At 42.8% G+C, this 11580-nt stretch overlaps 3 protein-coding genes across 3 annotated transcripts in view; 1 reads left to right on the top strand and 2 right to left on the bottom strand.

Moving 5' to 3' along the window:
* Positions 1–4877, bottom strand: part of LOC118411017 — an 8918-nt gene extending 4041 nt beyond the window's left edge. Inside the window, exons 1-4 of the mRNA XM_035813018.1 lie at positions 4704–4877; positions 3769–3912; positions 3159–3270; positions 4–1698 (exon numbers count right to left, since the gene is read on the bottom strand). Of these exons, the coding sequence (XP_035668911.1) occupies positions 4–1698; positions 3159–3270; positions 3769–3912; positions 4704–4877 (2125 nt within the window). The remainder of the gene's footprint in view (positions 1–3; positions 1699–3158; positions 3271–3768; positions 3913–4703) is intronic.
* A 478-nt stretch (positions 4878–5355) lies between these two features.
* On the bottom strand, positions 5356–7040 carry LOC118412182 (serine/threonine-protein kinase PDIK1L-like). The gene has a single exon (XM_035814900.1). The coding sequence runs from the start codon at positions 7001–7003 to the stop codon at positions 5759–5761; it is 1245 nt and encodes a 414-aa protein (XP_035670793.1). The 5' UTR covers positions 7004–7040; the 3' UTR covers positions 5356–5758.
* A 1085-nt stretch (positions 7041–8125) lies between these two features.
* The window catches only part of LOC118411016 (fasciclin-3-like), a 16045-nt gene continuing 12590 nt past the window's right edge, over positions 8126–11580 (top strand). Inside the window, exon 1 of the mRNA XM_035813017.1 lies at positions 8126–8281. Within this exon, the coding sequence (XP_035668910.1) occupies positions 8221–8281 (61 nt within the window). The 5' untranslated portion in view covers positions 8126–8220. The remainder of the gene's footprint in view (positions 8282–11580) is intronic.

Below are 11580 nucleotides of genomic sequence, written 5' to 3'. Positions count from 1 at the left end.
TACAGAATTCCACATCTTCAAGGAGGATACTCTCTTGCTCATGAGAAACACAGCTGATGTCTTCGTCTTCTTCTTCTTCAGTGGTAAGACATCTCTCAGGCTCTATGGACCATTGAGTGGATGTGAAGGCTATCTCTGTATCATCTTCTTCTTCTTCTTTACTGGGTAATGTCAGGAATGTCTGTCTCTCTTCCACTAGACCATCACCTGACTGAGCTCTGACACTGTGGCTTGTCCTGGAATTTGATCCTTCAGTTGCTGTACCAGTATGCAAATTCCTGGAAGTCTTGATAGAAGTTGCTGTCCCAGTATGGAGATTCCTGGATGCCTGGGTAGAAGATGCTGTTCCACTATGGATATTCCTGGAAGTCAGGGTGGAAGTTGTTGTTCCACTATGGAGATTCCTGGAAGTCAGGGTGGAAGTTGCTGTCTCACTGTGGAGATTCCTGGAAGCCTGGGTAGAAGTTGCTGTTCCACTATGGAGATTCCTGGAAGCTGGGATAGACATTGATTGATACTTAGTGCTAGGCGATCCTTGTCTCTGTCCTTTCCTAGCAAGCCCCCTTCTACCCTGGCCACCACCTAACATCATCCACCGTGTGGGTTTGTCACAAACCTTCCTCACCTGACCAGTCCGTTGCATGTGGAGTAACAGTCTGTGCGTCTCCTTGGGCTTGGAACCCAGGGCCTTCGCTACATCGTTACCTGTCATCACCAACATGCCCTGGGCTTCCTGAATGAAGTTTAACAGTTTGGTTTCCATGTTCCCTGCTGGTTTGATCAATGTGGGTGCAAGGGTGACAGGCATTAGTCGCGCTTTGTTCTGTAGAGAACCAGGTATGCCACCTGCACCACCCTCACCTTCCCTACATGTTGTTTGGGTCATTGTTTTCTTGATCACTTTCCTTTTCTGTACTTTGTCTGTGTTCTTTTTCACTGCAGTTGTAGATGTTCTTTGGCATGACACTGTGGTAGGCATAAGCTGTGTCTTGTTCTGTACTTGGGACTGAGAATCTACGCCACTTCTGTCACTGCAGTCTTTATCCATGGTTTGTGACGTGGTTTTCTTCACTATTCCTTTCATTCCTTGGTTTCCTTTTGTTTTCTCAGCTCCAACTTTCCATTTTAGTACAGTTCTAACAACTTTTGGAGAAGAGGACTCAGAATCTGTACTACTTCTGTCAATGCTGTCTTCTCTCAGTGCAGGTTGTGACTTTCTTTTCTTCACTTTTCCTTTCACTCCTTGGTTTCCAATTGTTGTCTCAGCTACAACTTTCCTTTTCTGTACAGTTCCAACAATTTCTGTTAATGAGGACTCAGAATCTGACAAACATCTGTCACTGTTGACTTCTCTACCTTGGGTTTGTGACACTGTTTTCTTTACTCTCCCTTTCCTTCCTTGGTCTGCATTCTTTGAATCTGAAGAAACCTTTCTTTTCAGTCCAGTTGCAACACATGCAGTTTTCTGGCAAAACCCTGCAGTTGTCTTCCCAGTTTTGCTTCCTCTAAGTCCAACCTGAAGTGTTGTTGCTGACAGTTTGTTACCGGGCAAGCGTCCTAATTTCCTCTTGGTTGTCGGAATTTCAGCAGCCTTTTTTTGAACTGAGATGTTCTCTTGGGATGATGTTGCTTCTCTTCTTGTTGAAGGTGGAGGTTTTGAAGAAACACTGTGGAAAGCTGGCATCCTAACACTGGGTACTAAAAAAAAGAAGAAAAGGGCTTTGTTTAGAAAACTCAGAAACACTAAGTTTGTAAGCATCATAATAACATTTAATGCAATACTGGGGCAAATTTTCCTAGACCTACCATAGAGCTGAACAATTTGCCACCAAGCACTGTAGGAGAATCCTCACTAGATAGCTCACATTATGCTTAAAACTTGAACAGAGTGTAGCACCATTCATCTTTGTTGCCATTAGAAAAAAAAAAAACATTCCAAGGCCTATTGCCCATGATGAAATACGACGCTAAACTTTCTTCTTACATCCAACACTGAAAGTTAGAAACCTTGGAAATATTGCAATAGTTTAGGTTAACTAGTAGTCACAACTATATATAACAAGTGCATATAGTTCAACCTGCTACAAAGAAGTTCAACCTGATTCAGACACAGATTCTGATACAGGGTGTTGAGAGTATACCTTTCAACACCAGTTTCTTGAATTGGGTCACAACATTTTCCCAAAACTTACCTTGGGCATTATTCATATGGTCTTATGAAATTAATTATCAGCAAATCTTTTTGCGTATTGTGTGTTTATTTCTACCAGCATATTATCTATCTAAAGCAACCAGACAGGTTGTACATTATTTTTGATAATGACCATGTTGGTGTGATAATCCACATCTGACATAACTGTGGTTTAGGAGGCTACATGGGGTATGGACACTACTGGGGGTACGGACACTACTGGGGGTACGGACACTACTGGGGGTACTGACACTACTGGGGGTACTGACACCACTGGGGGTACGGACACTACTGGGGGTACGGACACTACTGGGGGTACAACACTACTGGGGGTACAGACACTACTGGGGGTACGGACACTACTGGGGGTACGGACACTACTGGGGGTACGGACACTACTGGGGGTACGGACACTACTGGGGGTACGGACACCACTGGGGGTACTGACACCACTGGGGGTACGGACACCACTGGGGGTACGGACACTACTGGGGGTACGGACACTACTGGGGGTACGGACACTACTGGGGGTACGGACACTACTGGGGGTACGGACACTACTGGGGGTACAACACTACTGGGGGTACAGACACTACTGGGGGTACTGACACTACTGGGGGTACGGACACTACTGGGGGTACGGACACCACTGGGCGTACTGACACCACTGGGGGCACGGACACCACTGGGGGTACGGACACCACTGGGGGTACGGACACCACTGGGGGTACGGACACTACTGGGGGTACAGACACCACTGGGGGTACGGACACTACTGGGGGTACGAACACATCTGGGGGTACGGACACTACTTGGGGTACGGACAATACTGGGGGCACGGACAATAACATTATTCAAGTAGTTGCTATCTGAAATTTCTGATGATTATCTGACATATTAAGTTCTATATTTGCATTATCCTGTTTTAACTTGGTTTAAACTTAAGTTTTATTGAGTTGTTCCTTACCTTCAACTAGAGAGCTCTCCTGGCCGACTTCTTCCTCTTCTTCTTGCTCCTCATTCTCCCCTTCTCTCCATCCTTGAACCATGGGTGACCCCATGGGACAGTGTCCAGTGTCCTGGGATTGAAAATTAAGTTATGACTGATTGTCTTATTCCATCCTTCAAATGTTAACTAGATCTTAAAGAAAAAAAAATTCAGAGAATCTGATGTTTTCTTAAAAGACAGAACTTTTCAATATAGATTCTCTTTACTTGAGATCAATACATTGAAATTGAGGATTAATACATAGCAGACCACCATAACACATTCTGCATTCTTTTGACAGAGGAAAATTTAGCAATTCTGTCAATGGCAATCCATACCCTGATACATTAAGTTCAAAAGCCAGAAAGAGAAATTGAAAGACACTGGTTTCAATATGTCGATCGCATTTTGCATAGTCTTCTAAGACTTGCATTATCCTACAATTTGCAATTTTTTGTAAAGAGATTACCACGGTATGGTGTATTTTTCATTAAAAGTTGAATGTCATAAAATTTGTGCAAATGCTTGCAACCATTCTATATGTGATACGTAATTATTGGACTGATATCAACACTGCAGAAAATCTTACATTTCTTACTTCCTCGTGTGATCTTGACCCCCTTGTAGACTTCTTCGCTGGTGTCGGAATGGCGGGTTTTGGCGCAGCCGGCCCGTGTAAGTTTCTCCCGGGATACGTGTGAAGCTTCATACGCCAGGTAGCATAGGGGGTAGTCTGGGGTGGGGCAGAGGGAAAGGATTTTTAGTTAGTTTTACACACAAAAAAAGTCTCACTGGTATTTTAGATTAGTGGCTAAGCTGCTATGTTTAGGATCTGGAGGTCCTGGGTTCAAATCCTACTTTGGAACCTTTAGAAAAGCACTTTTGCTCAATCTCTAAGCAGATCTATTGGGAGCAATGGCAGTATTCAAACAGCAAAAGCAGTAAACAATTGGCCCCAAACAGGGCAGAAGGCAATTATACATAATGCATCAAGATGGCTAGCACAGTTTGTAACAATTGAATGCTTATTGACATGTACAGACAGATACATATACAACTTGAGCATGTGGCGGCTAGAACAAAGGCTTTGGTGTCTTGTACTCTTTGCTGATGAATTTGAACTTTACCTTTACATTTTCCTAACTTTCTTTCCTTAAAATAGCTACGTGTACTTGTCTATTTCAGGGTAACGACGGATAAGTAGAAACAACAACACTTCCATCACTGTCCTTGGTACTGAATGTCATCCATAACAATTACCTATCGTTGAATGATTTGTGTACTTGCACGGCCCTCGAACAATAACACACTTGAACGTCCTAGCTACTCTAATCTTCCGTTACCTCATAAACTAAATCTAAGACCCCGACAAGTTCAAGAACGGTATCCATAACCATTTGCGGACCAGAAAACGCAATAAATTTCTGTAAGCTTGTCTTCATTTTGGGGAGGGGGGAAGTCGCACAATTCCACAACTACTAACTATAGAGCAGAACAACATGCAACAACAAGCCCTAGGCGTACCTGAACCTTCTCTACGAAGCCGGCCCGCCATAGCCGGGCGAGTTGCTGCCCTACGCTTCGCCCGTCCAGTCCCAGGGCAGCCGCCACGTCTGCCGAGCGAAAATGCAGCCCGGCATTGGACGCAAAAAACTGACAAACCTTGTCTTTGTTGGACAGACCTTGTTGGTCCGCCATTTTACCCTTGATGTAGAAAAAGCTTCTCGTCCCAGGCCTATAAAATTTGCGTCCTGTGATTGGTCGAAAGTAAAGCAGTGGTTTAAAGCTTCTGCGCGGTCTAAAAGCGACGCCTAGCAATCGGTGATATTATTGCATGTAGAACAACTGGGTGCTGCCAATATTTTAAAAACCGCTAGGGTTCCCCACTGACACGTGAGAGCGAATCAATCGTATATGTAATATTGAATACTAGAGCCAAAGGCGGTTGACAACCACAGCCCTGTTGGCTCGACAACCGTTGATTACAACTGATATCCTCTGGAGTAAGAAATGTACCGATTTTGATACAAAATAAAGCATAAATTCCGGCATGACTGATATTGAAACCATAGTCCGGACCACTGCTTAAAATGTGACACCTTACAGCAAAATTGAATAAGCTCACATAATAAACACAAGAGTAAAAATCTCAAAAGCTTTATTGTCTTTTGGGACATATTGTAAGAATAAAGTCAGCGTGTTTGGTCATTTTTCTATATTATGAGTTGAATCTACCTTCAAAGTTATTACACTGCACAGCAATATTCACAACGCATTGATACGACTGTACTGTGCCACGGGGACAAGGAGAACAATATATTATAAAACAACGTTTTATGCTGTATATCCCAAGACTGATAAGTGACGTACGCTAACTGCTCATGCCCCTTCCTCTTCAATAAGAGTTTACGATGTTGTTATTGTTTTGCTTTTTTTAAGTAAGGAGGTTAAAATCATTGTTTGAATCAACTGACATTTCGAGTATACTCGAACTCATCGCAAAGTAAAAGGAATGTCTGAGTCCTAAAATACACATGACCCTAATCAAATTATGTTGTCCCTGACGTATGACACAAAACTTAAAGCAAGCGACATGTGATTTCGTCATGCTCGTCGTCCTCAGAACTGCTGACGTCATCAGACGCGTCAGAATGATAATGTTCGTCAGAAAAGCTCTTGTCGTTACGGCAACGTACTTCAGTCTGCGTCACTTCGTCCCCACTGTCATGTTCTGTCTTGTCCGTGAGTTCCAAATGTCGCAGCGTCAAAACCGTCCCAAGGACGTCCGCGCATGCGCCAACATCATTATCCTCCTGCCGATGCGGGGCATGCTGGGAATCTTGATGGCGTATTTGTAACAGGACTTCTTGCGCATGCGCAGCTGAGGGTCGGTCTTCTGGCTTGTACGCCAGCATGGCCAAGCACAGGTCTTTCAGAGGGCTTCCTGACGGGAGTGACGTCATCAATCGTCTATACAGGTTCAGTTGGGGATTCTCAATAAGAGCCTCGAAAATCGGTTCACCTTTTATGAGTAGTCCCAACTTCCCTCTTGCAACTGTTGTGAGGTCTGTGAGAGCAGCGAATACCACGCCCATAGAGAACACGTCACATTTCTCGGTGTAAGGAGGTTGGACAACTTCAGGGGCAACAAAACATGGCGTCCCCTTCCCAGACACCAACCCCCCATGCCCACCCTCTGAAACGGCATTGTACAGCTTTGCTAGTCCGAAGTCCGCTATCTTAGCCTCCGGACTCCATGGCTTTCCAGTGAAGAGAATATTGGCGGGTTTGACGTCACGATGGACGATACCATTCTCGTGGAGGAACGCGATTCCCGCCGCCACCTGTCTCATGATTGACAGGTCCAACGCACGATCGTATTCCTCTGACAGGACGAAACCATCCATGTCTCCCAGGGGGCACAACTCTAACACAATCCACATAGATTTCTGTGCAATAAAAGCCTGGTAGAATGTCACGAGGTGCTTGTGTTTCAGCTTGCTTAGCGCCAGGAGTGGTTCGAGTTCGGCGGCGGCACCTTCTTCCCCCACCGCCCGCAGGCGGCCGACGGAGTGGAGGGACCGAAAGGCCAACCAGTTAGATCTCCGACTACGCTTCAACTTGATCTGCTTGATGGCATAATGATTGTCCTCGAATCTCGCCTCGTAGACTTTACCAAACTCCCCTCGGCCGAGGGTACGCGTCAGTTCGTAACCTCGGATAGTTTCAGTTGAATCTTGAACCCTCGGCGACGTCTTCGAGCCACTAACATCTTTTCTTGCTGCTTCGTAGGCTCTTAGTTTTCCTCCAGACCACCTTTCCATCTTGCTTTCTACTAGAAGCGTGTGCAAGTAAGTCCGTCGGATGGACTAACGTTTAACAAAGTCAAAAGACGAACCATGAAAAGATCCAATGCCTTTGGAGCACTCGGGATTTTAACTTTTATTTGATTGCCCCACAACACATTAAAATGGGATCATTCAATGGGTTGTAGTGTAACAGTGACCCATCGTTGTTCACTCTATATTTGATTGTTTGTTAAACACATGGTAACTGCTGGCTATGCAGTAACCCGGCAGCTATAGACATATTTGTAAAACACAAGCATATATCACGTATGCTAAATTTCACACCTTACAGAAACAAGCACACAGACACACCAAAATAATACGTCCATGCCTCAGGATAAAGCTTTAAGATGTATGTAGCTATTCGATTGAAGATATACACCCTGTCAGATAGTATTGAAACAGCTACGTAGTGAATGGCAGCGAAAGTATTTTACTACCAGGCACCAGCACTATCGGACCAATCAAGAGCGCCACCATCCGGTTCTACCAAGTACTGACGATATACACAGAAAGTATTTAAAGAGCTATGTTGTGAAGGGCAACATAACTTTGGACATCTTTATTGGCGAAACAATTGCAAAAGTACGGCGACTTTTGTAAGGTCTGCTACAAATATCTATGTGGACAGAAAAGTGTATACAATGAATTATCTATATGTGTGTCTACGAATAAGTATCAATATCTGCATAATACATTGACTCTATAGAATCATTTACATTACTGGTTGCAAGGTCTAAGCATTCTTTGATATATTTGCCTATTTGTACACAGAAAGGGTTATCACCTCCTCGAATATAGTTGAATTTATTTTGCAAACAGAACATATCAAATTCTTTCGAGCAGGTTTTGTGCGTTTATCATCATATCGTAAACAATTCATGATAAAATGACGCTCGTCTTCAATCTCATTTAGGCTTGATGAACAAAACCTCTGGCCACGGGGAATTCTATGATATCTTCATAAGTCTTTTACAACCCGCGGTCAATCACAGGCGCCACTATGCGGATCAAACTAGAACTACAAAAGACTTAAGCTCCGCCCACCTTGGCCCTGCCCTAAAGATAAACACCGCCCACATGTGACCTCTAACCCGGAAGTCCTTCTCCCCGCATACGTCATAACGGCAAATTGCCAAACGGGACAAACTTGAGCTCATGTCGGACGTCTGTCGCGCACCTCACACGTCAAGATGACACCGGGAACGTCAACGTTACTTCACGCCATCATCCTTACCTGTTGCGTCGCGTCAGGTGAGTTGACGTACAGCACGCACGTACACACCTTAACAGCGGTACACCTGTCGTTTTGAGGTAGGGACGCTAGCGTCACCCGGCCAGGCGTAAAACATGCCAGTGCAACAAAACCTTACTTTACGGTAGGCTTAAGCCTTCATTCCCAAACGTTTGGGGCTGGCTTTCCAACCATATCATTGTGAACCGTTAAGTCGAAAGGCCGAAAACCTTGCAGAAAGCGACTACACATGTGTTGTGCCAGTAGTAGTAGCAGTAGTGAAGATACAGTATTCGTAGTTTGTAGATTAACGTTGTTTGCGAACAAACAAGTATTTAACATGGCGGTATCGTCTTGCACGTTTCTTTTTTTAACGGGAACACACAACAAGGGGGTGATAACGGTTCTGATAGATAGACCAGGGTTTTCGTGAGAGCGTGTGCGGGGGTTAGAACTGGTGTATATTCTCTAGATCAATATCTAAATACCAACCTTTTAACATGGCGGGCATGTGTTTTTTTGGGTTCTAACCGGACCCATTGGAAAGGTCGAACAAGTTATCATAACAGTACCAACCGCGTTTTTGCTATTACTAAGTGCATAGCTACTGTTAAATAGTATGTACCGTTACGGATATCTGTAAACTTTTCTTAACATCTAAACACGTACCCGAGAAATATTTGAATTTAAAGTTACAAGGATGTTTCCTCAACTAAAGCAAATATTATGTTGGTAACCTGTCTTCTTCCCAAAATTCTAACCCCAGCGCCATTTTTGTCTAGTACATACAGTATCAACTGTTACTCCAGTGCAGTACCTTGTGAAAATAATCTAGTAAAAAAGGGCTATATTGTAGTATTTGAAGCTCTGAGTATACAGAGAATCGGTAAAAAGTCGATTGTATACAGCGTTGAACACCAAAACTGTCGTTAACGTTTAAATTGTCTATGGCAAACAGAACAGAAAGTATTGAAGATCGAAATTGAAAGAGTTTATAAATGTCCAAAAAAGTATATTGCTCACGGTGACTATACTTTGTGAAATTGAAAACAGTACTGTTCTTTTCATTGTGTACATAGAAAGATCTTCTTTTCCTTTTTTAGTTTCGCCAAAGCCGTCAGTAGTTTGGTCTGTGTTGAAAGAAAAGGCGTCGGCTCAAAAATTACAGACAGCAAAGGAAACATGACTCACGTTGAGTAGTTTTCAGTGTACTCCAAGCGTTTCGCTTGTCTACCTTAACTTCCCGTTATTCTCATCAAAAAGGTAGCCTTGTATCGTTCATAAACAAAATAATTATTGTTTAAAGACAGTAATTAGTGTTAACATAAGCATGTATAAAGTTAGAATTCGTTTTGCATATATACATTGTTTTGTGTCTGTGGGAAGGGAGATGTTGTGAGCTAAAATACAAACGTACATTGTTTACCTGGCTTGCCGTTTTAGGTGGAAACTGTGGGAAATCGTGTACCACACAGGGAAATGTAATTTGTTGTATTTACTAAGAAGTCTGGTTGTACATGTTTGCAAACCAATCTTCTCTGTACATCCTTGGTTGAACAATGCACTGCTAGCAGCTAGTGTGTATCGTCACTTTACACCTAGTTTGCCATCACTAATTAACTGTTTGATTTGCATTCTATCGTAGGTGATTGAATGTTTTTCTAACAATTAGTCAAATTCGCTCCCCTCATTGTCCGAACTTTGCAAGCCGCGAGCATGTATTCAAAACTTTGTCGACTGATTTTAGTTTCTTATCCAGGTTTGGAACGTAGAAACATTTTTTTCACTACACTTGTTGTGAAATTACACCTGTCGCTACCTACATAACGCACAACAAGTTGCATTGTATTCGACCGGAAACAAAATGGCGGACATCCTGTCTACGGGTTTTTACGCTCAGACGCGTTGACAAATACGCGATGAAACAAAGTTCCTAATTGGCTTAACTCAACGTCCACACTTCAAAGGGCAGTAACATGACCTTTTTATGAAACCAATCAGTGGCTTTGATGATTATGACTTTTACAGATCGTTTTCTTGTCGTAGGAAAGAAGCAACGGTACACTTCATCTTCGTTGATTTCGTAAAAGGCTTTTGAAAATAAAATGTACGCCCATTTAAAACTACATAAAAGGAAACTTTATTTACACAATACAGAAATAGAATTTCGATTGTTGTGTGGATGGTATGAATCATGCTATAATTGTGTGTATTTTCCCTGTTGGTCATCGGGTTGTTTGGTTTGTTGAGTGGGCAGTTGTTTGTATTGGTCAACGGAACCGGCCACTGGACAGTCAGGTGATCAAATAAACCAACAAGTCATCTCTTACATACACAGGACTTTTCAATCCTTTGAATATTACATGAAAAACAGATTCAATAGCGAGAAATTGCAATTGCTATTGTTTCATACTCTGTATGCCTCGAAACTATAAAAATGTTATTAATACATATGTTTGAAAACAACGTAATACCGGTTAGTTTTCGCTAAGACAAGAAAGCAAAGAAGACAAATGAATATTTATCCACATGTTGAATCATGGGCTTTTATAGCTAATTATAGTTAGCATAGCCTAGTTTTATAGACAAAAACAAGCGTGTGTTGGGGCAATAGAATTTATGGACGCCAATATTGTCACACTACATTGTGTATATTACTCTACCCCCTATCATTTAAGCAATGAAAAGGCCCCAAGTCTTGTAGCCTAGGGTACGATGCTCCAAGTCGCCAAGTTATTTGAAATATTTCAAACGGGCTAGGATCTGGGTTTTAACAAGTTGACATGATGATCCTTGAGATAAAAAGAAAACGCAAAGACGAGAATAGACCACAAATAAACGCCGCATCAACACGTATTTATTCATTATCTCCCAGGCTGACATTGTGTGCTTACACAAACGAACTTACGGCTGGAAAGAAAAGAAAATCTGGAAACGATTTTCAAAGCTCTTTGCCGAGTTTGGCAACATTACCAAAGCCGGTAACTCAGTTCACCCTATGGCATTTAAACGGCACATTCTCTGAACCTTCCTTACTCGGGCGGTGCTTCAAAATATTTCTATTTCGTTCTGAAGAAGGGAAATTTAAGATGGATCGAGTTCAAACGGCCCAAACGAGCGTTTCATAATATTTGCAGACTTGGACAGGAGAACGTTAGCACATGTGACACATGGTCGCCATCCTAGCGGCATATTTCAAACTGTGCAGAACGGGACAAGGGTCAAGGGGAACTATCCAAAGTATGGATCTTTTCTCCAAAACAATATTCAATCTGCTAGCCCAAAGCTGGACAACTTCGCCAATTTGTACTTAACTAGA

Source organism: Branchiostoma floridae, chromosome 3 (genome assembly GCF_000003815.2).
Source record: "Branchiostoma floridae strain S238N-H82 chromosome 3, Bfl_VNyyK, whole genome shotgun sequence".
NCBI classification, from domain to species: domain Eukaryota; kingdom Metazoa; phylum Chordata; class Leptocardii; order Amphioxiformes; family Branchiostomatidae; genus Branchiostoma; species Branchiostoma floridae.
This window is presented reverse-complemented; position numbering and strand designations above follow the sequence as displayed.